Here is a 27176-nt window from a genome sequence, read left to right as displayed (position 1 = left end):
CATATCCTTCTCCTTGTGGGCTTTGAAGAGGATGATGAATAAGAACCTTTCCACTCCCACAGGCAGATGGTTCAACCAGTCAACAGTATTTGAAGGCTTAAACCACAACTATCCTCACACACCCTCATGTAGCTGAACATAGTGCTTAGAAAGACACCAAGCATTATCAGGACAGAACTCAGGATCCCTAGGTTTCCTGTTTGGAAGTCACTGGCACCAGTTAAGCCACAAGCATCTAATCTATCATATTCAGCACCTCTATGCCTAGCTCACAGGATGTTAGGGGTTGGAAAGGACCTCCATAGATCATTGAGTCCAACTCCCTTACCAGAGCAGGACCATACAATCTAGCACAGGTCACACAGGAACACATCCAGAGAGGACTTGAAAGTCTCCAGAGAAAGAGACTCCACAATCTCACTGGGGAGCCTGTTCCAGTGCTCTGTGACCCTTATAGTAAAGAAATTCTTCCTCATATTGAGGTGGAACTTCCTGCGCTGTATAAACTACGCCACAGAAAGTTCCACCTCAACATATAGCTGGAAACATTTGTAATGCTTAGCTCAGACACAGCCAGAAACCTCTACAAACATCATGCAGTCTTGCTATGTATATTCCATTCCACACACTGCTAGAACTTTCCTTCTGATAGAGCTCTGCTTTGATTCTTTACAGTGCTCTAAAAGTGCCAGAAATCCTGCATTGCCACTTTCTGAGCAGAAAGAACCGGCACAGAATTGAGGGCAAGCTTGGAAGAAACTGCTTCTGGGTCAACAGCAACTCTTCCAGATGAAGGGATCTTGACAAACAGGGCCAGCAACAAGAGAAAGAGAGAATCGTAACTGTCTTACCTTGTAGTTTTCTTCTCAAGTTCTCTGGCTGTGCCCTCATTATTCTGCTGCTTTGAAAATGGCATGGGAAGGAACTGCTTAACACTGGGCCTAGGGTGTTTTAGAAAAGCTCCAGTTCTTCTGGCCAACATGTCATCTCTTTGTGGGTCTGGCAATTTCACTTGGTTTTCTGTGCCACCACTCTGCAGCGGAGAGATTTCAAGCTGTTCTTGGCTCCCTTCTCGTGTGACAGTACTGCTCAGAGAGACAAGTGACACTGGTCCATGATAATGCTCACTCGTGCAGCCTGAAGGCAAGTGGCTGCCCAGGCAACGTGAGGGTACTGTTACTCAAACCACAGCTGTGCAGGGACGGACAAGTACGCATCTTTAGCTACAGCACAGGGAGCGAGAGCCTGCACCACACCAGTGTAGGTGATTTGTTAGAAGTTGGGGACTGCATAAAAACCCTATGTGAGGAATTATTTGCTTGGAAGCTGGCATAAAAGTCTGGAGAAGCACTATGGATTGCAAAAGAAATCCCCCCAAAAGAGCAAAGACTGTTTTCATGCTGATCAGGAACTAATGAGTGGACTATTATAGCAGTAGGGAAAGCAAACAGATCGGTTTATGTTCATAGGATACGTTCTTGTAGGTCACTTCGTAAGACAGAACACATGCCATGAAGGATGAGCACAGCACATCTTTAAAGGCTGTGTGAAGAATGGATCAACACAGCTAACACCACACACAAACCAGGCACGAAGCTCAGAAGGGATCTGTTTCTGTTCTCTGACCTTTCTGCTTCCCGTGGAGGCTTCAAGTCCTTCTCAGCAACTACTGCCGCCCCTTGCCGCTGCTGCGGCGGATGAGGAGTCTCTGACAGAGGATGGCAGTGCATGGGAACGGGGCTAGTGGTACACCTCTGAAAAGTTCCCATCCTTCTCACCAACATATCATCTCTCTCAACGTCTGGCACATGCCCACCACATTCCTCCTTGCTGCTTTCTTGCTGCTTGTCCAAACTGCTCGAGGGATCCTCAGAGACGCTGCCAAGAACTGGCACAGGTGATGGCACTCTCCTGCAAGAGTCACCTTTCCCTGACTTGGATACCTCACTAACAAGGAGATTGAGAGGTGGGTGACATACACAAAACATTCTCAGGTCAAATGGAAGGTCAGAAGAGGAGTCCTCCAGCTTTGCAGAGGTTTTATAAGCACACAAACACAAACAAATGAATTGCTAAAAGCATTCATGAATGATTCCTGCTGCAGCCATGGAGTAAGCAATTAGAGAGAAGCCAAAGAAAGGTAAGCTCTGTTAATATGCTAACTTCCAAGAACTGGGATCCTCCTCCAGACAAATGCCAGAAAGGTGGAGCACCAATAGACCCTGGTTTCAGCACTGCATCTTCAAAACAGAAAGTCAATCCCTTAGGTTTGAAGAAAGCTTTTTGGGTTTTGAACATCACTAAGGCCAGCAAAGCTGAACAACAAGTTCCTAATGTGCTGCAAGCAGGTAGAGCAAAGCTGCTGGAATTCAGGAAGCAGAAAAAAGCTGGAATGGCAGCTCAGCCTCTGAGATATCAGTGATTTTACTGCCTCACAGAAATTGAGGCAAGTTCTCAGAAGACTTTTGCACAGCATGTTTTTGCACAACCCTAAACATGTTAAGATACAGTGAGTGTGTCAGATGACTTCTGAACGTAAGCAGGTCTGTGCTGCAGTCCACCCCCATGCAGATCAGCATCTGGCAAGAACAGGTCTTATCTCCAGCCCAGCAGTGCTTCCTAAGCCACACCAAATACCTGGACTCATTCTGTGGCTTAGATACTTCATTGCTGTGTTCAGCAAGCTCAAGACTGCCAACAGTGGTTGAAGAAGAGCTTTCAACACCAGAGTGACTCTCCACACCATCCTTCTTCATTTCCTGATCTGCTCCACTCTTGGATGAAGCTCTGCCAATAACAAGCTTGTCCCATTTCTGCTGGTCAATCTCAGTTACTGGCCCAAAATGCACGAACTTCTGCTTGGGGCCACCAGCCTTTTGGTTTGCTCTGGCTTTGCGGACAGCAAAATCATCATGGGCAGCAGCCTTCAGCGTGATTTCAGCTGGTGGCACAGTGGCATTGGGGCATTTGAAATCTTCTTCACTAGTCAGAATGAGGAACAAAAGAATCCCCCCAGTGTAAGACCCCAGAATAAAGCAGATTAAATGCTCCTAAGGTTTTGAAATTCAAGGGCAGGTGCACTAACAGCTGTGACACGCTGAGGAGGTAATGACAGATAAGATCCAAAGATATCATAGACCTGCTAAGGAAAGTCTGGGAGCACATCCATGAGGGGTCCTCCTCAGGGGAAGGAATGTAGTGTATGGCCCATTCCAGGCTCAGTTCTTCACCCTACTAAAGTCATAGCTCCCTTGTCTGCTCACACAGATCTGGGCTATATGCTGTGCGTGACTGCATATGCAGTGACTCACCTTGTCACGGGGGAGCTCTGGTGGCATGAGAGCACCAGCAAGGGCAATTCACTTATTCTAAACCAAAGGGAATGAACCTTGATTTTAATAAATCACCTCAAAAGTAATGGAGAGACTACTAAAACCTCTGAGAGGATGATTGAGTTTTGATAGCTTGTATTGTAACTGAAATGACATGCAGAAACCACATCGTTAGAAGAATGCCTGCACAGATGGCCACCTTCAACCAGAAAATTGCATGCACCTGAACAGGAAGATTAGGAGCTGTTATCCTTTCCTGCTGGAGTCACAAATCACCTGCATATGTTATAGCCCATCTCTAGAGGGAAACAGAGTAACTGCCTCAAACTGGCTCCTTCTGCACAGGTTTAGTTTATGGTAAGAGCACATCTACACCGTACAACGCAGCTCCTGAAACCCCTGCTGCAGTGTCAGACAGTGCTGTTGTATTTACTCAGCACTGGAGTACAATGCCATGCAGATGCGTTAGCTTGTGTCTCCAAAGCAGGATAACCACATAACTGCAGAGATGCTGACCCTCAGATAATACCCCCAAGGTATAATGCCCCAAGTCCCAGAGATATCTTGGTTACCAGCAGCGTAGTGCTCCTGAGTCAGTAGTGCCACCTGGATCTTTGTGCTGCTCAACTGCAGGCAGCTTCAAAGCAATCTGAGCCACAAGACAAGAGGGACCTTTCTTATATCATGTTAAGAGTGTCCACTGGGGAAGAGACTGCAAAACTACTATGGCCCTCTAAATGATGGGCACATTTTTATGTCATGATAATCAGCATCACTGCACAGACTTTTGACTCCTCTTGAAAACTGAAATTGGTATGGACTGGTTGTCATCAAGACATTCTTCAAGCTTAAAACCATGAGCACACACAGCTGATTGTGACAAACTGACCATGCTTCCCAGGGGGGCGATCCTGTTCACAGGCAGAAACCATACCTGGGCTCCCCTGACAGCTTCAATCTTTTCCAGGTCTCCAGATCTGCTTCTGTAATAGAGGCATTCACAAAAGGCACATCCTCTCGTCGCTGAGGAAGGCTGCTTTGAGACTTCCGTTTAGCCAGGTCATCTCTCTCAGCATCAGGCCCTTTCACCTGCTGTTCCTCCTCTGACTCAGTCTTCTCAGCTTGCAGAAGTGGCTCCTCTTTGCTTGTCACTATTTCACTTGCTGGTGCCATGTGCACTTGTCTTCTTCTAATTTAATGCACATTGCAGTTCAGCAAGAAAAGATAGTTGGAGGGAGCAATGATAAATTGGTGTAAACAAAAGAGGTTCAGAGCACAAGATGATTAAACTGAATTTGCAAGATTAGATTGGCATTGATTTTAGGAAGTGAAGATGCACTGTATCATTTGAAGTTGAAATCTCTCATCCGTGCTACCCTGCTCAGGCACTACTGAGACCACTTAGAGTCATAGAATCAACCAGGTTGGAAGAGACCTCCAAGATCATCCAGGCCAACCTAGCACCCAGCCCTAGCCAGTCAACTAGATCACTTCTTCACATGCTTTGCATCTCTAGCTCAAGCAAGGAAAATCGTGAAGTTATTACTGTATTGAGCACTTCTGCAATAAAACTCTCCCTTAAATAGTCACAAATATCTCATTTTCATACTATTAGCAAAAGTGAAGTCAAGTTTTGCTTGCAAACATACTGTGGAATTTCTTTGATCTTAAAGAGTCATGTCAATAACATTAGAAGTTAAAATTTGGTTAGGTGCTCTTCAGATGCCCTGCCAAACTAGTAATTAGAAGATGTTAATATAATCAAATTACCAGGAGTTGAAAGGCACATTTTGCATTACTGAAAAGAGCTACTGAAAACTAAGAGCAGTTTTCTGACTGCAGCAGTTATTACAGTCAAGCTCCACAGTAATGTGAACAGAGTGGTCTTAGCTGGGATCTTTGCACTAGTAAATATATACACTTATTTCCTGAAGAAGACCTGTGCCTAGCAAATACTTGTGTTCAGCAACTTCTTAAAGGTCTGTATTCACTGAACTGAAGACAGGAGAGATTCTTCTAGGCTGAAATATTGTAAGCTCATGCTTTGTTTCCAAAAGCAATGCTGTATGAGACTCCATATGACAGAGAATCACAGAATTCGTATCATAGAATCAACCAGATTGGAAGAAACCTCCAAGATCATCCAGTCCAACCTAGCACCCAGCCCTAGCCAATCAACTAGACCACGGCACTAAGTGCCTCATCCAGGCTTTGCTTGAACACCTCCAGGGACGGCTTAGAAGGGATGCCTAGGATCACCCAGTTCCAACCCCCCTGCCACAGGCAGAGACACCTCACACTTGACCACACAATTAAGTGCAGCATAGAAATTAAGTGCCTTAACTTATCTGAGCCCATGCTTTATGCAGGGTATTAAAAGGGCATTAGATGGGGAAAAAAAAAACCAAAACACTATAAAACGTGCATTGAAAATGCTCAGCAAAAGAGCCAAAAAGCAAAACATAACTTCTACTTTTATTTTCCACTGTTGCGGAGTTTACACTCCACTACTCATTCCTCAATGTCCATGACTTGTCTCATGGCCTTAGATAACAGAAGGCTGCAGTTTTTATTTACACTCACAACTCCTGGTCTAGATACTCTTCACAAAAAATTACAGATGGTAATCTACATCTAGAGGGCTTTGGTTGCTTTATAGTGAAGCATTTGCATTTACTTTACCCTCTAAGTGTTTTTTCCTGTATCCAAGCCAGCTTTAGCTCTTTCTCCACAGCAATAAGCCATGCAAAATGAAGCATTACATCAGAAAAAGACCACGAATGCACACCTTGCATGTTCCTGCTTTTCCGTCTGCAATGGCTTTTTAACGTCTTCCAGTTTACCTTTATTTGTATAGGGTCCAACTAAAAAGGAGTTAAAAGGAACTGTGTGCTTGGGTTGATTCATTCTGGCCCTCCGAGTGGCAAAGTCATCCTTTTCTAAATCAGGAACTCTGCTGGCTGCTTCATCTTCTGAACCAGAATCCTTCCCTTGATAGGATGTCATGAAGGGGTTGTCCTTGCGGAGGATGATGTCCGGGGTGCTTCCGTTGCCTTCACGTGTTGGCTTTTGACTGACAGTGAGCAAAACCAAATAAAGCTCTGGATGCAGTAGGTGAGGAGAGGCCAAATGCCAGCACTCACCTTCAGGTCATTAAAACACAGGCAGTTAATCAAATATGCTCCAGGCTGCGGTTAGATTGGGCAAAACCCTGCTAACAAACAAGCCTTAGTAGACACAAGGAACAAAGACACAAGAACTCCACACAGAAAACAAGTACTTATTTTAGCTGTAGTCAGAAGAACCAGTAAGAACTAACTTAATGTACTAGATGTTTTTAGTACTCTAAATGGCAGCATGAAACTTCTTAGAATCATGGAATCATAGACTGGTCTAGGTTGGAAGGGACCTCAAGGATCATCCAGCTCCATCCCCCTGCTATAGGCAGGGACACCTCCCACCAGTGCAGGTTGCTAGAGCAGGTTCTTGAACACTTCCAAGAAAGAGATGTGCTACAAATGCCTGATTCCTGGACAACACTATGGACAATACTGAAATATCGAGACATTAGGAACTGGGAAGGTCCTCTGGAGTTCAACTCCCCTACCAAAACAGATTCACCTAGGACAGGCCACACAGGAATGCATCCAGGTAGGTTTGGAGTCTCCAAAAATGGAGATTCCACAACCACTCTGGGCAGCCTGTTCCAGTGCTCTGTCACCTCACAGTAAAGAAGTTTCTCCTCACGTTGAGGTGGAAGTTCCTGTGTTTCATCTCACATCCATGGTTCTTTGTGCTACCACTAGACACCACCAAAGTCCCTGCTATCTCTGAAGTTAAATTAGCACTGGTTTAACAAAAGCAGTGCTTTACAGTCTACTTCCAGCGTGCACCACTGAAAAGAGACCATTACCTTCATCCTGACACCCATCCCTCAGATATTTATAGACTTTCCACTCTCAACCTTCTCCTCTCAAGACTAAACATCTCAAGTTCTCTTATGCTTTCTTCACAGCAGAGATGCTCAAGTCCTTTAAAGTGACACTTTTTCTCCTTACTGGATCTATCTTTTTAAAGGACCTGAGTAATCACTGAGCCTGCTCCTCCCACTATTTTTCTTTTCTTCTCATAGAATCAGCCAGGTTGGAAGAGACCTCCAAGATCATCCAGGCCAATCTAGCACCCAGCCCTAGCCAGTCAACTAGACCATGGCACTAAGTGCCTCATCCAGGCTTTGCTTGAATACCTTCACGGATGGTGACTCCACCACCTCCCTGGGCAGCCCATTCCAATGGCAAATCATGCACATCCATGTTTGATTCTTTTCCTAACTAACCTTACCTTTCCCCTGGGATATGTCTTCTATGCCAATGCTGACATACAACAGCTAACAGTGATGGCACCAGTGTGACAGCATCATAGAATCATAGAATCAAGCAGGTTGGAAGAGACCTCCAAGATCATCCAGGCCAATCTAGCACCCAGCCCTAGCCAGTCAACTAGACCATGGCACTAAGTGCCTCATTCAGGCTTTGCTTGAACACCTCCAGGGGCAGCAACTCCACCACCTCCCTGGGCAGCCCATTCCAATGCCAACAACTCCCTCCTAACATCCAGCCTATACTTCCCCCGGCACAACTTGACACTGGCATGCTGGAGCACACAGCCATCTGCCTTGGTCAGAAGCAGAACTGAGACCAACAGAGCCTCATTGTTACTGAAGATTACAACCACAAAGACCCTTGACAGCTGGTGCCCAAAAAGATTAAGGTTATTTTAACTCATAACAGTCACTACTCTTAAGTAAACTGAAAAGACAGATGGCAAGAGGTAGGTGAGTGTCCCATTTAAAAATCAAATTCTCTTTACTGATATCTTAGGAAGTTGGATAGTCAGTTGCAGACTGTTCCATGCAGGACCTTTGTAGGCTGTAAATAGCTGCCATTTCCTCTTTCAGACAGCACCTTGCCATGCAAAGGGAAAAGAGAGAGGATCGCAAAGGATTAAACAGGCTTGCATTAAGAAAGTAAATTAAAACAGCTCAGGGAATGCTGAGTTTCTCTACTACTTTAAAACACAGCAGTGTTATAATTAGCTGGGGTTTAAAACATTTCAAAGCCCTGCAAGGCCACTACATAAGCCACTAATTTTATGGTCCTGTTCAAAGCACAGCTCAGCAAGGTTGCTGGAGAAAGTTGCAGGGAAGCCATAAAGCATCCCTGAGAGGTCAGGCCTGGCTCAGGCTTGGAGGACAGAGGAGCAATATGAAACTGCCAGCTTTTGCCTTGAGACAGGGGACCTCCCATCAGCAGTGTGGAGAGCATGCTCTCCAATTAGCCACAGACAACTTTTCCCTTAGATCTCTTTGAAGGCTCAAGATTTTATTTTGGGGCAAGAGACTATGCTGCCTGATGGCACACCAAAGGGAAGTGCTGTCCCTCTTCCTTATGAGCATCCAGAAACAGCTGGAACAGACAGCTCTGAGCTGCTAAATGTTTTGCATACACACTACATCAGCAAGAGTGGTCCAAGCCTTTAGCTTTTCCTTGGTATGATACTCTACAGCAGCATCCCACTACTCTTTCTTCTGTGAAAGAATATGGTTAAGAAGTTTATTAATCATAGAATGTCAGGGGCTGGAAGGGACCTCAGAAGATCACAGAATCAACCAGGTTGGAAGAAAACTCCAAGACCCGTCCCATCCAACCTAGCACCCAGCCCTGTCCAAGCAACCAGACCATGGCATTAAGTTTCTCATCCAGCCTTTTCTTGAACACCTCCAGGGACAGTGACTCTGCCACCTCCCTGGGCAGCCCATTCCAATGGCAAATCACTCTCTCTGTGAAGAACTTCTTCCTAACATCCAGCCTAGACCTCCCCTGGAAAGTGCTCACGTCCCTTTTGCTATGACCAGGCCAAAAACATTTGCTCACATTTCTCTCTTACAATCTCCTCTCCCTTTATTACAACACACTTATTTCTTCTCTTTTTAAGAAAGGTCCATGAATATGATCTTTACCTTGCAGAAACAATAGTGTAAGCAAGAGACAGATGCAGACAACAAGCAAGCAAGGAGGATCACATAGCAACAAAACAAAGCGTTACAGAGAGACAATACACTCCTTTGGGAGGGGGGAATGCTTTTTGGCATGCATTTGTGTAGCACCTAGCTTAGTGCAGTCCTTTCCTAGAACATGATGCAGCGATGGAGGTAAGTACTGAGATTCCAAGCAAAAACTACACTTGCATACAAGTTCAGATCCTTCCTTTGCTGGACCCAGAAAGATCCCCTACTGAGTTTCAGCTTCAGGAACAATTAGATGCCTTGTAGAACTCAAAGTCACAGTGAGTGTTCTCCAAAGGTCACTATGTCAAGAGGAAAGAGTCTTTAAACAACTCAAGAGGAACTGGAACACAACTAACAACCTCAGGTAAACAAAAAGATTATAGAGACAAGAAGGACTGAGAATTGCTCAGTGCCCTTAGTGCATGGCAATTTGAATCTGATCCCAAGAAGAAGAGAGAAAAAAATGGAGAAGTTCAAAGAACAAGGAGTAATGAGACACTAATAAAAAGGTTTAAATGCTCCTCTATATCCTTTAGTGTCACTACTAAATTCTTGCCTTCTTACTCACTGTTCTTTCACTTTACATATACAAATGATTTTCCTTTCAGACTTCTGCTGTGTCTTCCTACAAGCCCCAGGAGCAGGCTCCTACTTCACCATGGTACAGCTTGGGCTACAAAGCTCTTCTCTTTCACCCTCAGCCGGGGCTGAAAACCAGCAGCTCCTCCTTCCCCCACCTGCCAAATGCCACAAGTTGCTTCCACTGAGAGTAAGGAAAATGGCTTTTTATTTCTCCTCCCCTCTCTTTCAGCCTTGACAGGACAAGAGATTGTCCAAGAAAAGAGGAAACCCAATCTCCTGTCAAAGAACCACTTATTTCATCACATGTGCTTTTTTTTTTTGTGGGGAACAGGGCAGGAGATCAAGCAGAGGGTTGGATAATGGACTCTTAATATGGGGAGTATCCTCCAAATGCAAATTGCATTCCTTGTGCACTGCACTGCTAAACACAAGCCACTACTCTATCTTACCACTATCACTATAGTTCTACCATTAATGCTACAGACTTGGACTCAGAAGAGGATGATGCTAATAACCATTCAGTTTATGGATTGCTGCTTGACTAGTACACTGATTAAAGAATCACAGATTTGTCAGGATTGGAAGGGACCCCAAGGACCATCAAGTTCCAACCTCCCTGCCACGGGCAGAGACAGTCTCCGCAGCTGTCCAGAGCCACATCCAGCCTGGCCTTAAAAATTTCCAGGTATTGGGCTTCCACCACCTCTTTGGGCAACCTATTCCAGTTCCTTCAGACTAACAGAGTCTGAGGAACTAATTTATGACAGACAGCATGTGGATTTAAGTAGTACCCCAAAACCACACAGAACCAAACATTCATTACAGCTTGACAACAGTGCAGCAAACCTGAGAGGAGGGCACACAACAGTGTGTAACTGTGACTGCTTTATCTGGGAGCTGGGAGTGTGCAGCCTGCAGAAAAGGAGGCTCAGGGGTGACCTCATTGCTGTCTACAACTACCTGAAGGGAGGTTGTAGCCAGGTGGGGGTTGGTCTCTTCTGCCAGGCAACCAGCAACAGAACAAGGGGACACAGTCTCAAGTTGTGCTGAGGAAAGTATAGGCTGGATGTCAGGAGGAAGTTGTTGGCAGAGAGAGTGATTGGCATTGGAATGGGCTGCTTAGGGAGGTGGTGGAGGCACCGTCCCTGGAGGTGTTCAAGCAAAGCCTGGATGAGGCACTTAGTGCCATGGTCTAGATGACTGGATAGGGCTGGGTGCTAGGTTGGACTGAATGATCCTGGAGGTCTCTTCCAACCTGGTTGATTCTATGATCTGCACAGGGCACATCTCTGTACAACTGCAGACAAGCTTCACTGCATCTATAAACAGATCATATCACATTAGAGCTGTACCTTTTAGTACTGAGTTTGAAAGCCCAGACTGTAGAACAGCATCTGCTAAACCACTCACTGTCAGGATTTCACTCCACAGTCCCAAACAAAACACTGCAGACAGGAGAACATAGGGGACACTTACCTTCTAGCCAAACTGTTTTGATCACTTGTAAGGGCCTAGCCTTATGACATCGTGGTTAAAACTCTGCCTCACAGGCCACCCCCATGAGAACACAAGATTTTTCATGAGGATCCAGTACCACATGATGGAAAAGCATGGAGAGTAAGCCTAGGCCATCACTCAGCTCTCAAGTTAAAGAACAGGAAACGATCGAACTGAACAACAGCCAAAAAATAAGTAACTCAGGCAATAAGCTAATAACTGCTGATACTCCATGCTAAAGCTGGAGTCAAATTCTGATGGCTGAACTATGCCTCCATGTTTTAACTGGTACATGTGTTAACAAGCACTGCACTTTTATAGTTCCTACCACTAAAAATAAATGCATCCTTTATTAGCGCAGCTAAAATCACTAACCACCCAAACAAGTGCGGCTCAGTAAAGGAAACCAGCCCATCAGCAACAAGTTTCTGAAAGGTTTACCTAAACAAGGCATTTATAAGGTACATTTATACATGGTTAAATGCAAGAAAGCATTAGGTGGGAGGTGAGAAGTAGTAGGTGCAGTCGTTTCCTCGGAGTCTTTTGACAGTGCACTTTAAGGTGATGCGGTTTCTCAACGCAAATGCAGTCAGCATCACACAACTGTGCAATCCATAGCTGCCACATCACAAGACCTTCACTAGCAACTGTGAGCGCTTAGCAGGCTGGGGTTTTGTTAGGAGAAGTGAAATCACAGCAGACCAAGGAAAGCCACACTTCAGCCAATCCTAAAACCGTGAAGCGTGCGCAGCTTCCCACCCCGTCGGGCTGACCTGCCGTAGTGCTGACCTGCCGACATGACCGTAATGCCAGCCTGTTCCAGTCTTCTTAACTTCCTGAGCTCTTCTGCATCTTTCCCCTTGAGTGCTGGTGGGTTTTTTGCACTACATGAAGGAGACTGATCTATGGAGTTTCCTTCCTTTTGATTCAAACCTATTTGATTTTGATGGGAGGTCGCCTCAGGAGCCACGGAGCTGACTTCCTCCTTTCCACCCAGTCCTGATGGTTCATTCTGTTCTTCTTCTATGGTTTCAGGGTAGGGCTTGCTATTGAATCATACAGGGTAGTTTAATGTATGCTGTGCCTTAAACATGCACACTTAATAAGCATATTTTGGTGATACCAAGATGCCAAAGGATACTCTGCTGAACGATCCAGGAAGATAATGATGCTCTTTAACGGAACCAAATCAAAACTGAAGTCCCAGTTGCCAAAATCAGCATGCAAAAACACAGTCACAGCTATTTAACTGTACTGGTGTGTAGATCACAACATCAAAACAATTGAATTTCAAAAGCCACAGCAAAAGTATTACTTATTTTGATTGAATGCAACAAACACTACTTAGAAGCATCATTCGTCAGGAAGCCTTGTGAAAATTGAGACAGATGATGCAGAACATTTTTGCCCAGCCTTGGGTTTGAGTCAACATCTGTGGGGTTTATGCTAACCAACATCTTGTCAAGCACAAGTTATACATTGGTAAGGGAAATGTGACATCAAGACAATGATTTTCCACTCATTACTTTTTCCACCAGTTGCTACAATCCATTTATCAGCATCATCCCAGCAAGAGATTTATTATAGCTTGTGCTGATTTGAGGCTAATTGGAATACTTTAATGAGAGAAATTAGATCATTGGTTGTAGAAAGAAAATAATGATAAAGTCTGTATCATTCATTGGTTTGCTGACAGGGATTAAAAAGGCAAAAAGGAAATAAATTGCCCCACTTTGGTCTGGGATGGTGCTTCCTTTAGCTTCTTCACTCTGCTCTAATATCTCTCCACTACTGTTAGCTAGCAGAAAACAACATAAGCTTTGCTGGTTGTTTTGTTTGTCTGCCTGGGAAAGTAGAGGGAGAAAGAGAGGGTAGCTTTGAGCCCTTCTGGGCAGTTTCCTTTGCCTGGGAGGGAGTTTGGATTTCTGTATTCTTTCTAATTTGTATATAATTGTAAATATACCACCAGGATGTTGGGGGTTGGAAGGAACCCAAAGAGGTCATTGAGTCCAACCCCTCTTCCAGAGCAGGACCATACAGTCTAGCTCAGTTCACAGAGGAACACATCCAGAGGGGCCTTGAACGACTCCAGAGAACGAGACTCCACAGCCTCTCTGGGCAGCCTGTTCCAGTGCTCTGGGACCCTTACACTAAAGAAGTTCCCCCTTGTGATGAGGTGGAACCTACTGTGCTGCAGCTTATATCCATTGCTCCTTGTTCTATCACAGGAAGCAAGTGAGAACAGCCTTTCCCCCAACTCCTGCCACTGCAGCTTACATCCATTGCTCCTTGTCCTATCATGGGGAGCAAGTGAGAACAGCCTTTCCCCCAACTGCTGTCACTGCAACTTACACCCATTGCTCCTTATCCTGTCACAGGGAGCAAGTGAGAACAGCCATTCCCCCAATTACTGCCACTGCAACTTACACCCATTGCTCCTTGTCCTATCACAGGGAGCAAGAGAAAACAGCCTTTGCCCCCACTCCTGCCACCCAGCCTTCAGATATTTATAGACATTTACTAAATCCCCTCTCAGTCTTCTCCAGACTAAACAGCCCCAGGTCCCTCAGTCATAGAATCATAGAATCAAGCAGGTTGGAAGAGACCTCCAAGATCATCCAGGCCAACCTAGCACCCAGCCTTGTCCAGTCAACTAGATCACAGCACTAAGTGCCTCATCCAGGCTTTGCTTGAAGACCTCCAGGGACGGTGCCTCCACCACCTCCCTGGGCAGCCCATTCCAATGCCAATCACTCTCTCTGTGAAGAACTTCTTCCTAATATCCAGCCTAGACCTACCCTGGCACAACTTGAGACTGTGTCCCCTTGTTCTATTGCTGGTTACCTGGGAGAAGAGGCCACCCCCCACCTGGCTACAATGTCCCTTCAGGTAGTTGTAGACAGTAATAAGATCACCCCTGAGCCTCCTCTTCTGCAGGCTGCACACCCCCAGCTCCCTCAGCCTCTCCTCATAGGGTTTGTGTTCCAGGCCCCTCACCAGCTTTGTTGCCCTTCTCTGGACATGTTCCAGCACCTCAACATCCAGTCTCTCCTCATCAGGCACTGCTCCAGTCCCCTAATCATCCTTGTAGCCCTCTGTCAGACCCTCTTGAGCAGATCTATGTCCCTCTTAAACTGGGGAGCCCAAAGCTGTATATTTTGCTTTGCTGTAAATATAGCTCAGCTGGCTTGGAAGTATGATGAAGCTACTCTGGCAAATCTCAATAGCTGGGGGGGGGAAGTTCCTAACCCACCACACAGCTTGAAAACAATTTATAAAAGGAATGAAAATTAGGGGAAAACGTTCAAAGCATCAGCAGTGAGAAAGGGAGAAGTTGGTCAGGGGTGGCCTTACCTAAAAGGTCTGTCTCCTAGCGGCGAGGTCGCTGTGCTCCAGCTCTTTCGGTACTCTTCCCGCTCAGCTTTCTTCTTGCGGAGCGGAGCAGGTACATAGAAAGTCTGATTGCTCTTGTTTGGGAGGTACTGGTTGAAAGGCACAGCTGACTTAGGTTCACCGTGCGAGGTTCGCCTCGCCAACATGTCGTCTTTTTTCACATCTGGCATCTTTCTGTGCGGCAGGTCAGTTTCTGAGTCGCTTCCTCTCCCTAGAGAGGGAGGAGAAAAAAAAATGACCTCTTCTTTTCACTTTTATGGAATCATAGAATCAAGCAGGTTGGAAGAGACCTCCAAGATCATCCAGGCCGATCTAGCACCCAGCCCTAGCCAGTCAACTAAACCATGGCACTAAGTGCTTTGTAAATCTACATCATTCATTGGTTTGCTGAGAGGGGTAAAAAGCCAAAAACTAAACAGTTTGTCCCACTCTGTTCATAGAATCATAGAATCAAGCAGGCTGGAAGAGATCTTCAAAATCATCCAGTCCAACCTAGCACCCAGCCCTAGCCAATCAACCAGACCATGGCACTAAGTGCCTCATCCAGGCTTTGCTTGAACACCTCCAGGGATGCAGCCTCCACCACCTCCCTGGCAGCCCATTCCAATGTCAATCACTCTCTCTGCCAACAACTTCCTCCTAACATCCAGCCTAGACCTTCCCCAGCAGAACTTGAGACTGTATCCCCTTGTTCTATTGCTGGTTGCTTGAGAGAAGAGACCAACCCCCACCTGGCTACAACCTCCTTTCAGGTAGTGGTAGACATCAATGAGTCCAGTTCAATCCAGTTCATTGGTTTTGTTGTTATTGTTGTTGTTGTTTTTTAATCATAAATCAAGCACCACCAAAAAAACCCAAACCCATTACATTTAGCATGTGAGCACCCAAAAAAAGAGGCCATTTTAAACCATATTAGGAGGAAGTTCTTCACAGAGAGAGTGATTTCCCACTGGAATGGGCTGCCCAGGGAGGTGGTGGAGGCACCGTCCCTGGAGGGCTTCAAGAAAAGCCTGGATGAGGCACTTAGTGCCATGGTCTAGTTGACTGGATAGGGCTGGGTGCTAGGTTGGACTGGATGATCTTGGAGGTCTCTTCCAACCTGGGTGATTCTATGATTTTAACACCAGTCACTGAAAGTAGTAAGCACAATACCTACACAAACAGTCAAACTTTTTATTTTATATCCCTGAAAAACTCATCTTCAGCCACAGGTCACATCAAAAAACTCAAGGTCAGATTAAGCCAGACTTGACAGTCACATGGGATAGCTACAGAGGCTTACCTGACTAAAGGCCAAATGACATATGGATATGTTTGACCTGATTCACACTCTCTCAGACCTTGATTCACACATGTGTAGCACAGGCTCAGAGGAAAGCAGAGTGCTGTAAGCTAAGTATTTACAGCAGAAATCTGTGCATGTACAGACATGGCAGTTTGAACACACACAGAGTAACAGCTTTGAGCAGAATTAGAGAGTTTGTGTCAGCTGCCACAAACCAGAAGACTCAGATGGTTTCTCTTTTCTCATCTGTTGCCTGGTCAATCACACAATCATTCAGGTTGAAAAAGACCCTAAGGATCACAGGATGTTAGGCTGGAAGGTGACCAAGGAGATCACTGAGTCCAACCCCCCCTGCCAGAACAGGACACTACTATCTAACACAGATCACAGAGGAACACATCCAGACAGGCCTTGAAAGGCTCCAGAGAAGGAGACTCCACAACCTCTCTGGGGAGTCTGTGACAGTGCTCTGGGACCCTTACAGTAAAGAAGTTCCCCCTTGTGATGAGGTGGAACCTCCTGTGCTGCAGCTTACATCCATTGTTCCTGTTCTTTCACAGGGAGCAGTGAGCAGAGCCTGTCCCCCCCCACCCAGGGCAGCCTTCAGATATTTAAAACATTTATCAAATCCACTCTAAATCTTCTCTTCTCCAGACTAAAATGTCCCAAGTCTCTCAGCCTCTCCTCAAAAGACATGCCCTCCAGTCCCCTGATCATCCTTGTAGCTCTAGAATCACCAAATCCAAATTAGGGTGCACCCTGTAGAGTAGGGATCTACTCTAAAAGGTTCACCCTAAACCATATCCACAAGTACCACATCCAAATGACCTTTAAACACATCCAGGCTTGGTGACTCAACCACTTCTCTGGGCAGCTCATTCCAGTGCCTGACCACTCTTGCTGGAAAAAAATTGTAGCACACTGTAAAACAGACAGACTTGATCCTCAGATGGAAAGGTGCAAGAAGAGAGGGTGTGGATCTCAGGATTTAGAAGCTGGATTAGCACTGCAAAGACTGAAGAATGGTTGCTGGGAAAGAATTAAGGTGAGAGAGAAAAATTCAGCTTCAGAGAATACAATGGGAGATCAACAGAACTGACTACTTGATCCTCAGATGGAAAGGTGCAAGAAGAGAGGGTGTGGATCTCAGGATTTAGAAGCTGGATTAGCATTGCAAAGGCTGGAGAATGGTTGCTGGGAAAGAATTAAGGTGAGAGAGAAAAATTCAGCTTCAGAGAGTAAGGTGGGAGGTCAACAGAGCTACTTGATCCTCAGATGGAAAGGTGCAAGAAGAGAGGGTGTGGATCTCAGGATTCAGAAGCTGGATTAGCATTGCAAAGGCTGGAGAATGGTTGCTGGGAAAGAATTAAGGTGAGAGAGAAAAATTCAGCTTCAGAAAATAAGGTGGGAGGTCAACAGAGCTACTTGATCCTCAGATGGAAAGGTGCAAGAAGAGAGGGTGTGGATCTCAGGATTTAGAAGTTGGATTAGCATTGCAAAGGCTGAAGAATGGTTGCTGGGAAAGAATTAAGATGAGAGAGAAAAAAATCAGCTTCAGAGAATAAGGTGGGAGATCAACAGAGCTACTTGATCCTCAGATGGAAAGGTGCAAGAAGAGAGGGTGTGGATCTCAGGATTTAGAAGTTGGATTAGCATTGCAAAGAGTGAAGAATGGTTGCTGGGAAAGAATTAAGGTGAGAGAGAAAAATTCAGCTTCAGAGAATATGATGGGAGGTCAACAGAGCTGACTATTTTGTTCAAATGAACTAAGCTTTTTGATGTTTACAACTCATTTGAAACACAGAACCTTAGACAAGACTTTTCCAACTTGAAAGCAAAACTCCCAAATGGTAGGACAAATACCTTAAAGACCATCTGGAGTGCAACTACCCTAGTAGTTATTTTGGAAGCCACTTCACAGACATTCACTAGATTCCCTGCACCATCATGAGCCTTTTAAAGCAATTCACAAAAGAAGCTATGTAAATAGTTCTCTCCCAGCAGTGTAACATCACTACAGGCCCTGGTTCAGTGGGTGAAATGGAACATTTCCAACTATTTCTCTCACCAGCATTCAAATCTTCTCCTAGTTTTGGAGCACTGGATGCCTCTGGTCCTTGGGCCCTCTGCAACACTTGCACAGGCAATAGGTGCTGCTCTTTTTGGGGTGAAGGGAAACCACCCAGGTTGTGTCCTCTTGCTAATTCACCACACTAGTAGACGAGTAGCTAATTCTCTGTGCCCCACTAATGAACAACTGAAAACAATGAAGTCATAAAAATCACAAGTAGCTTGTGTATAGTTCAAAGTGGGGGAAGGAAAAGAGGTCTAAATATGCTAGGAATGCTATTTGCAAAGAGCTCTTGCAGCAGACTGAGTTATTCAATGTTTGCTTGGAGAGAGATGAAGAAGAGTGAAAGGGAACAGTAAGAAAAGACAAGACACAATGGAAATGAGCTGGTGAGACGAAAACCGCAACGCACTTTGTGCCAGGAATCTTTTGCTTGAACAATTTTGGTTAAGAGCATGTGATAAGCTGCACCATGCTTGGTAACCTGAGCCTATGCCTAAATCAAAATAGGGAGATACAGCCACAGAATCACAGTGTCTAAGGATAAATGAGCTTTGAAGGGCTGCAACATCATTAGACTGAGCAGAGCCACAGAGGAGCTGAAAGAAAACAGAAAGATCCAAAGATCCCTTGCTGTTATTTGCTATTCTGTTTGCTCTTGGCTTTATTTTTTATCACATGAAAACTACTCTTGAACTGGCAGACAGAACTGCTGGAACAGATAATCACAGTAGCAGAGGGATTAGAATAGATTCCCCTCCCTCATTACTGATATGCCTACCAGCATCCCCAAGCTGAGCACTTCAAAAGGCTCATTTAATTATTCATATTTTACTCATGAAATTATTTTCAGCTCAAAATTGGAGGGAGGGGAAAAAAAAGGCACTTGCAGCCAAAGCACCAAGTGGAAGATGCAATCGTGCCCTACATTTATAACCTTAACTTTGTTGTTCTGCATTTACAAGTAGAAGCAGCAGCAGTTCCCACAGCCTGTAACAAGCAGCCATATACCGCAGACAGGCACAGGTCCTTCATACAAGGATCCCACACAAATGCTGTCCAAGCAGAGGATTTAATTCACTCCCAAATACATTAGCAACTCTCTGGGCAGGCCACTCTGAAAATCTCCTGTTGAAAATAAATCCTTCTGCTTTACCACTGGTTTTGTCTGCTTTTTGCTATGGGACAGTGTCCACACCAGACACCAGAGCAGTTTCTAAACAGCAGGGCTAATCTCAGATGACTTTTGTGAAGGTGGCTTCACTGCCTCCACCTAGACTAACCATCACCTTAGGATCACTTACATCACAGAATAGCTTAGGTTGGAAGAGACCTAGTGATCATCTGCTCCAGTCTCCCAGTACTTGATGCCTCCCAACTAGATTTGGTTGTTCAAAGCCCATCCAACTTGCTCTTGAACATCTCCACAGAGGAAGCATTCGCAACCTCTATGGACTACTTATTCCAGAGTCTCCCCATTCTCATACTGAGAATTTCTTCCTAAGAAAAAAATCTAGTCTAAATCTACTGTCCCTCAGTTTAAAACCATTACCTTTTGTCCTACTGCTAGACATCCTTATGAGAATACATCTCCAACCTTCCTTTAGGCTAGAGTACTGCATCCAGTTCTGGAGCCCCCATTCCAAGAGGGATGTGGAGATGCTGGAGTGTGTCCAGAGAAGGGCCACAAGGATGCTCAGAGGGCTGCAGCAACTCTGCTATGAGGACAGACTGAAAGAGTTGGGGCTGTTCAGTCTGCAGAAGTGGAGGCTCCCAGGTGACCTTCTTGTGGCCTTCCAGGATCTGAAGAGGGCCTGCAAAAAAGCTGGGGAGGGACTTTTCAGGATATCAAGGAGTGACAGGACTAGAGGGAATGGAGCAAAGCTGGAGATGGGGAGATTCAGACTGGACATGAGGAGGAAGTTGTCGAGCATGAGAGTGGTGAGAGGCTGGAATGGGTTGCCCAGAGAGGTGGTTGAGTGCCCATTGCTGGAGGTGTTTAAGGCCAGGCTGGATAAGGCTGTGGCCAGCCTGCTCTAGGGTAGGGTGTCCCTGGGCATGGCAGGGGGGTTGGAAGTAGATGATCCTTGTGGCCCCTTCCAACTCTGACTGATTCTATGATTCATCTCAGGTATTGGAAGGCAGCTATAAGGTGCTCCCAGAGTCTTCGCCAGGTTGAAAAGCCCCAGCTCCCTGTGCTCACAGCAGAGGAGCTCCAGCCCTTGGATCATCTCCATTCATGATTTTTTTTATTCTTTAGGAGTGGAAAGATCATAGCTTTATTTCACTAGCATATTATTTGTAAAGCTCCTATCTGAATGGAGAGAGAAGTAATGCAAGCAGAACCTTTTCCCCCATCCAGCTTTGCATATGCATGATTCCTATCAAAAACTACATGCAGCTGAGTGAAATACTTGCCTGCTGGGGCCACAGCAAGAGGTTTGACAGAAGAGAGGTCAGCCAAGCTACACCTCACCTGCAACTCTTGGAGGAGACAGCTGTGAAGTTATGGCAGCAGCAGGCAGGGGAAAATGGGACACACAAAAAAGGTCCAGCTGGACCACTCATACGTGTGCACACAGCATCTGCACGTACCTCAGGTCTGGATATGGTTAAAGACTAATTTTTAACAACAAGCTTCATGTGCTTGCATCTTGTGTTTGTTATGGACTCAAGAATGTGACACACGATTATATGTCTTAGCTGTGGCAAACAACCAGCCACAAACCCTTACTAAAATGTGCTTGTACAGCAGAAGTTGATAGGAAGCAGCTACAGGACATAAGCAACTGGATGCCCACCAGGTCCCAGCAGCCAGAGATACTGGACACTCTTTGAGAAGTGTTGCCTCACCCTGGCTGCTCAATTAGGACATGTGAAGTGCCTCTCTTTGCCTACACCACACTTTTGTCTCATTTGGGAAGGCAGAAATATGTTTTGTGATGTGGAGTCTGAGGGGGCATGATAATGTTTCAAAGACTCAGCAGATGGTTCTGGATGGTCAACTAGCAACAGCCCCAATACCATAGGACACTCAAACCAGCTGAGCAGAGCTTGACTCTGCTTTCCCCACAGCTCTTCCATAATTCAGCTGTGATACCAGCTCTCCCTGTCAGCTCTTCAGTTTTAAGAAGCTCTCCATCACCTCAGGAAATCTATCATCTGTCCAGTAATGATTAGCACCAGTTTCTTTTTCACTGCCAAAAGCAGCATAAACATCTGGTTCCTACCAAAAAATCCTTCTGCCCTTGCTTTTACTTTTTAAAATGAAATAAATAATATTACTTAGGAGAAGCAATTCATGTGTGGAACATAACTTCACCCCACAAGGAAGTTTGACTGATTCATCTGTTCATCAGGAATGCAACCGTACGGAGGGAGCCTCAGTCGAGCATCCTTTTGTTCGGAACCAGGAAGGTTACCTGGCAACAGGTCACCTAAGTCCACACCTAGCTCTAGCAAATCCTTCCTCATCCAGCACATTGTATTTACAAGCCTCTGGAAACCTCAGGGAATCAGACATGAAAGGCAGAGAAGCAGCATCCCTTCTGCAAGCCTGGAGTGGCACGTCCTCACTCAAAGGTATATAAAGATAGCTGAGGCTCTGATGCCAGGAGCTACTAAGTTACCCAAGTTTTTAATTGCCATGGAAAAAAAAAAAGTGCTGTTTGGTCAAACATGCAGACTTCAAAACTCAGACACATATCAGACATCTTCAAGATACTTCTATGCTGTTTATCTGCCCAAGATTTCCTTAGCAAACGTTTCATTCACTTCAGTATTTCTCCTGTTCCTGCGCTTGCTCCAGCCTAGAAGTTAAAACGAGTCTGCCTAACGTCCTCTTACAGCATCACCCAGAAAAGCACACTTCCCATCACAAAAGTACACTGCAATGATGTCACTCCTTTTCCAGTCCTATGCTATCCCAACTGAGACTGCCTTCAAGTCGTTGGCAAAGCCATCTAAACCCTCAGGGAGCACAAACCAGACAAGTTCTCCCAGCAGATTAGCGCTGCATCCAGCTCCTGAATGACACCGCTTGCTCCAGAAACCTTAGACATGTCCCAAGGTCCTGCACTGAGGCTGGTACTCACCATCACTGCTCCCTCTCAGCACTACATCCGGAGATGGTGTCTGCTGCGAGCGGGAGCCAAAGGAGTCGAGGCTGTCAAAGGAATCATCCCTGCCGTGGCGAGGTGGGGAGAGGGAGTCGCTGCGTTCCGAGTCCCAGCAGTCTATGTAGCCGCTGTCGCGAATGCTGCGCTTCGGGCTCTCGATGTCCTCTGTCTCCTGCATGGGAGCACAGCAGGGACCTCTTCATCAAGAAGCCAGTGACATACCCATGAGATCCATCACACACCAGACAACAAAGCAACTTCCCAAACACTAAACATCTCCACCCCCAAACCCAGGCTTCTCTTGTTTTCTGCCCCTGCTCCCCTTCAAAACAGAAGTGCAAGCTGTGCACTGCACACCGGTTTTATGCTGATTAAGAGGAAACCCAGCTCGTTAGATTAGTATGGAGGGGGGAAAAGCTGCAGCAGGCAAGTTAATAAACTGATCAAAACTGAAAGCAACCTGAAACTTGAGTTGTCTTCCATAGTCCATAGCACAGGCAAAGGAACTAGAGTTTTAACATCGTGCCTGCGTTAGGTTTAAGCCTGCTGCTTTCCAAAAGATCCCTCCCTCCCCTTGCCCATCTATTGTATCTGCCTGGGACACCAGCAGACAGCGTTTGTTGTTGCTGCTTCAGCTCGGCAAAATAACGAAGCAGTGTGCCCCAGCCTCCCTCTACCTTGAAGAGAAATTCCTGTTATGAAAGAGGGATGTCTTTCTGAAGCAATCAGCAATGAAAAATATGCAAAATGCTTTTCCTGATGCCTCAGAAGAATTCAGTTGTGCTCTTTACTCTTTGCCAGCTCCTGGCTCTGGGGGATATGAAAGCACTTGTAGCTGACCCACATGTTCAGAGCAGGGAGAACAATGGTTGTCTTTGACAGCCCTGTGATTATAAATTCTTTCCAGTGCAAGCAGCACATACTAAAACACTGAAACTCCAGCAGAGGAAAAGGTCAATGGAAGCCATCCTCACCCTTGCATTATAATAAATCCCTTGTTTTAGAGGGTGTCTTAACGTTAATTACAATCACACAGGCCCAGGGGAAAAAAAAAGCAAAAATAACTCTGTTTATTCAAAGATAAGTCTGGGTTTTTTCTCCCCCAGCAGTAAGTAAAGTCAGAGATGTGGGTGTCATTACCAGACTGACATTCTGTGACCCAAAGAGGCTGGAATGTGAATTTTTTTTCCTTTTATTCCCTCCCCCCCACCTCCCAGAAACATTTGAATATTAATTCCTAATTAAGAATCACCCCCTGCTAACCACTAGCTGTAGAACAATGGCTGTGTTGAGCACAGCTCCCACCATGCCTGACTGCTAAAGTGTTACCCATTGCCAATGGGTACCCATTACTATCACCAGTGAGAAGATCAATCAAAAATATCATGGTATGCTGTGCTGGGCCACCCCTCCACTAAAAGGAGGTTTGCTGGAGAAGTGATGGAGGGAGCCCTGCATTAACATCCCAAAGCTTTCATGCTGGGACACCCCTCTACTAAAAGTAGGTTTGCTGGAGAAGTGATGGAGGGAGCCCTGCAGTAACATCCCAAAGCTTTCATGCTGGGACACCCCTCCACTAAAAGGAGGTTTGCTGGAGAAGTGATGGAGGGAGCCCTGCAGTAACATCCCAAAGCTTTCATGCTGGGACACCCCTCTACTAAACGGAGGTTTGCTGGAGAAGTGATGGAGGGAGCCCTGCATTAACATCCCAAAGCTTTCGTGCTGGGACACCCCTCTACTAAAAGTAGGTTTGCTGGAGAAGTGATGGAGGGAGCCCTGCATTAATATCCCAAAGCCTTCGTGCTGGGACACCCCTCTACCAAAAGTAGGTTTGCTGGAGAAGTGATGGAGGGAGCCCTGCATTAACATCCCAAAGCTTTCATGCTGGGACACCCCTCTACCAAAAGTAGGTTTGCTGGAGAAGTGATGGAGGGAGCCCTGCATTAACATCCCAAAGCTTTCATGCTGGGACACCCCTCTACCAAAAGTAGGTTTGCTGGAGAAGTGACGGAGGGAGCCCTGCATTAACATCCCAAAGCCTTCGTGCTGGAAAAGGGGAGAGGCTCGAAGGGAGATGGGGAGATCAGACCCAATCTCCTGCAGACTTTTCAGGAAGAAGGCTTAATTAGTGCCACTCACTGTGACTCTGCCAAAACACCACATTAAGGGCAGGCAGCAAAGGTCGCCTAAGGCCATGCTAAACTGTGGTAATGTCATTAAGTAACCCCACTGCAAACTGAAGTGAAAGCAGTTTCTAAACCCAAACAAAACACACCTAACAAAGTCAGAACCGAATCCTATGTAGCTTCCTTCCCCAGCGCTGCTTAGTGACCTAAAATACAGACAGAAACACAAAGATCTGCCTCTCTCAAATCTGCATGAGTTACACACGTCCAAAACCAAACCTAAAAGCCTTATCAAAATCCCCTTTGTGACACGGTCCAAAAATCTTTCTGAAAATCCAAATTCCCTAAATCCCCAAATCCCTTCATACCAATCAGATATTCTCAATCCCCAGGCACGCTTCCATTTTCCTAAATTACTGCATTTGAATGATACAGAACTGCTCAGCAGCTACAGGGACTCAAACTTGGGCAAAAAGCCCCATCCTGCATTCACTGTCTCTCAGAGTTTGAGAACAGTCCAACGGTGAACTAATGAGTTCTGCAGACCCTACTTTGAAAGGCCTATTGCTGTTAATTTTGCATGCTGCTCACCAGGAATTAAGAGGCAGGCCCCAGGATGGGACCCTAGATTTGTGTAAACATGTTCTTTATAGCCTTCCCCTGCTTGGCAAAGCTACTTTCCCAGCCCAGTGCTGTCTCACAGAGTGGTACTTGTCCTGCCTTCCCCAAACGTCATCTCCCAAGTGCTGTCAGTGGGAAAGTGGTTATCTGCAGGACTGATAACACTGCAACGTGACACACAACAGCACATTAAGGCTTTTATGTTATTAAATGAAAAGCACAGTATGTCACTGACTATTGGTAAGAGTGCCAAATACAAGATGTGTTCCCTCCAGGAAGTTCCACCCACTGAATATAATCAAAAAGCCATGGAAGTTCTGTCAGTGGGAATTTCTAGCTTAAAAAGTGAAAGAAGAATGCGTACCCAAATAGTGAATGAAATGAAAAACAGAGTAGCAAGAGCAAAATTAGAAATGAATAGCCCTTTCAGAGGGAGAACTAGAAAAAGATGAGTCCGAGACAACTTACATTTGAGCTGTCTTTTGATTTGCTTATTGAAAAAGGAGGGCAGGGAGGATTTATAACAGAAAAACTAAACCAGGCTGAATTTATGGTTGGCTTAATTATGAAATTCTGTGGAAAAAAATTGCCTGTAGAGTATGTGATAAAGTGTCTTTTCATCACTGGAGCTCAGCTATAAAGAACATCAGAGCGTTGCACAGCGTGATTAACATGTTCTATTTTACAACCAAATCCTCTTCAAATGCACTAACAGAGCAGCCTGCAACTGCCAGCAGGAAATACTGCAGGGGTACAGGAGCAGGGAGGTGACCTTAAAATAAGTAGCCAGTGGCCCTCATAGCAGCATCACTTAAACCCTTTTCAGGCCAGCAAAGTGCTGTGCTTTTAGTTGAAAAGCTTTCAGCTTTTATGAGATCTTTACTCTGCTCCCAGCTCCAACATCTGCAACAAATCAAGTCCCAGCCTTTTGCTTTTGTCCTTGACCTGCAGCCCTCCGCACTGCCCAGTCAGGCACTTCACAATCATCAGCTCTCTGGAGAATGCCACCCTTTTGGCCCCAGCTTACTTCACCCCCACAAAAGGGCTCGAAATAACACCTCCAAAATGCTCTGATAATCAATTTGATGGGTAAAGAAAAAGAAGAACCTTGTGCTGTGAGATTAAGCGTTGCAAAATAAACCATGATAACCATGCAGCACCTAGCAGCACAACAATCTGCACTGCAGCAATGTTTCCCTGTTAGCTCCCTTGTCAATCTTTGTTGCCTTTCAGACTCTTTGGAGTGGGGACTGCTCCTTCCCCCATCTTCTCCTTGCTAAAATCTCAAGTATTAACTTCATTTCTCAGTCACATCACACATGATTTCTCAGTCACATCCCCCCTCAACTCAAGAGAGATGTTGAGGTGCTGGAAGGTGTCCAGAGAAGGGTGACAAAGCTGGTGAGGGGCCTGGAACACAAACCCTATGAGGAGAGACTGAGGGAGCTGGGGTTGTTTAGGCTGGAGAAGAGGAGGCTCAGGGGGGAGCTCATTGCTGTCTACAACTACCTGAAGGGAGGTTGCAGCCAGGTGGGGGTTGGCCTCTTCTCCCAGGCAACCAGCAACAGAACAAGGGGACACAGTCTCAAGTTCTGCTGGGGAAGGTCTAGGCTGGATGTTAGGAGGAAGTTGTTGGCAAAGAAGGTGATTGGCATTGGAATGGGCTGCTCAGGGAGGTGGTGGAGTCACCGTCCCTGGAGGTGTTCAAGAAAGAACTGGATGAGACACTTAGTGCCATGGTCTGGTTGACTGGCTAGGGCTGGGTGCTAGGTTGGACTGGATGATCTTGGAGGTCTCTTCCAACCTGCTTGATTCTATGATTGGCAAAGTTCTGAGTGATTAGCATAGGTCATTTCAAACAAAGAGCAAAATAAACCTCTACAGAGAAGCAGGAGATTCTTTTCCTCTCCATTTCCACCTCCTCGTTCTCAGGAACTGGGCTTATAAATGGGAATTTTACCCATCTAGGTAAGGCTCTCTGGCCAGACTAGAGAGTAGCAACTACTGAGAGTCAATCAAGTACTCCTTCCTCTTCAGCAGTAATCCAGTGCTGGCCCTCTGAGATCCCAGAAGGAAGAGCTGCA

At 45.7% G+C, this 27176-nt stretch overlaps 1 protein-coding gene across 1 annotated transcript in view; it reads right to left on the bottom strand.

Moving 5' to 3' along the window:
* LIMCH1 (LIM and calponin homology domains 1) overlaps positions 1 to 27176 on the bottom strand; it is a 267283-nt gene that overhangs the window by 73274 nt on the left and 166833 nt on the right. Inside the window, exons 7-14 of the mRNA XM_064149191.1 lie at positions 22322 to 22517; positions 14833 to 15082; positions 12252 to 12524; positions 6121 to 6405; positions 4267 to 4521; positions 2638 to 2982; positions 1627 to 1947; positions 852 to 1085 (exon numbers count right to left, since the gene is read on the bottom strand). Coding sequence (XP_064005261.1) covers positions 852 to 1085; positions 1627 to 1947; positions 2638 to 2982; positions 4267 to 4521; positions 6121 to 6405; positions 12252 to 12524; positions 14833 to 15082; positions 22322 to 22517 — 2159 coding nt within the window. The remainder of the gene's footprint in view (positions 1 to 851; positions 1086 to 1626; positions 1948 to 2637; positions 2983 to 4266; positions 4522 to 6120; positions 6406 to 12251; positions 12525 to 14832; positions 15083 to 22321; positions 22518 to 27176) is intronic.

The sequence above is a fragment of the Pogoniulus pusillus genome, chromosome 9 (assembly GCF_015220805.1).
Source record: "Pogoniulus pusillus isolate bPogPus1 chromosome 9, bPogPus1.pri, whole genome shotgun sequence".
In the NCBI taxonomy this organism is placed as follows: Eukaryota; Metazoa; Chordata; class Aves; order Piciformes; family Lybiidae; genus Pogoniulus; species Pogoniulus pusillus.
This window is presented reverse-complemented; position numbering and strand designations above follow the sequence as displayed.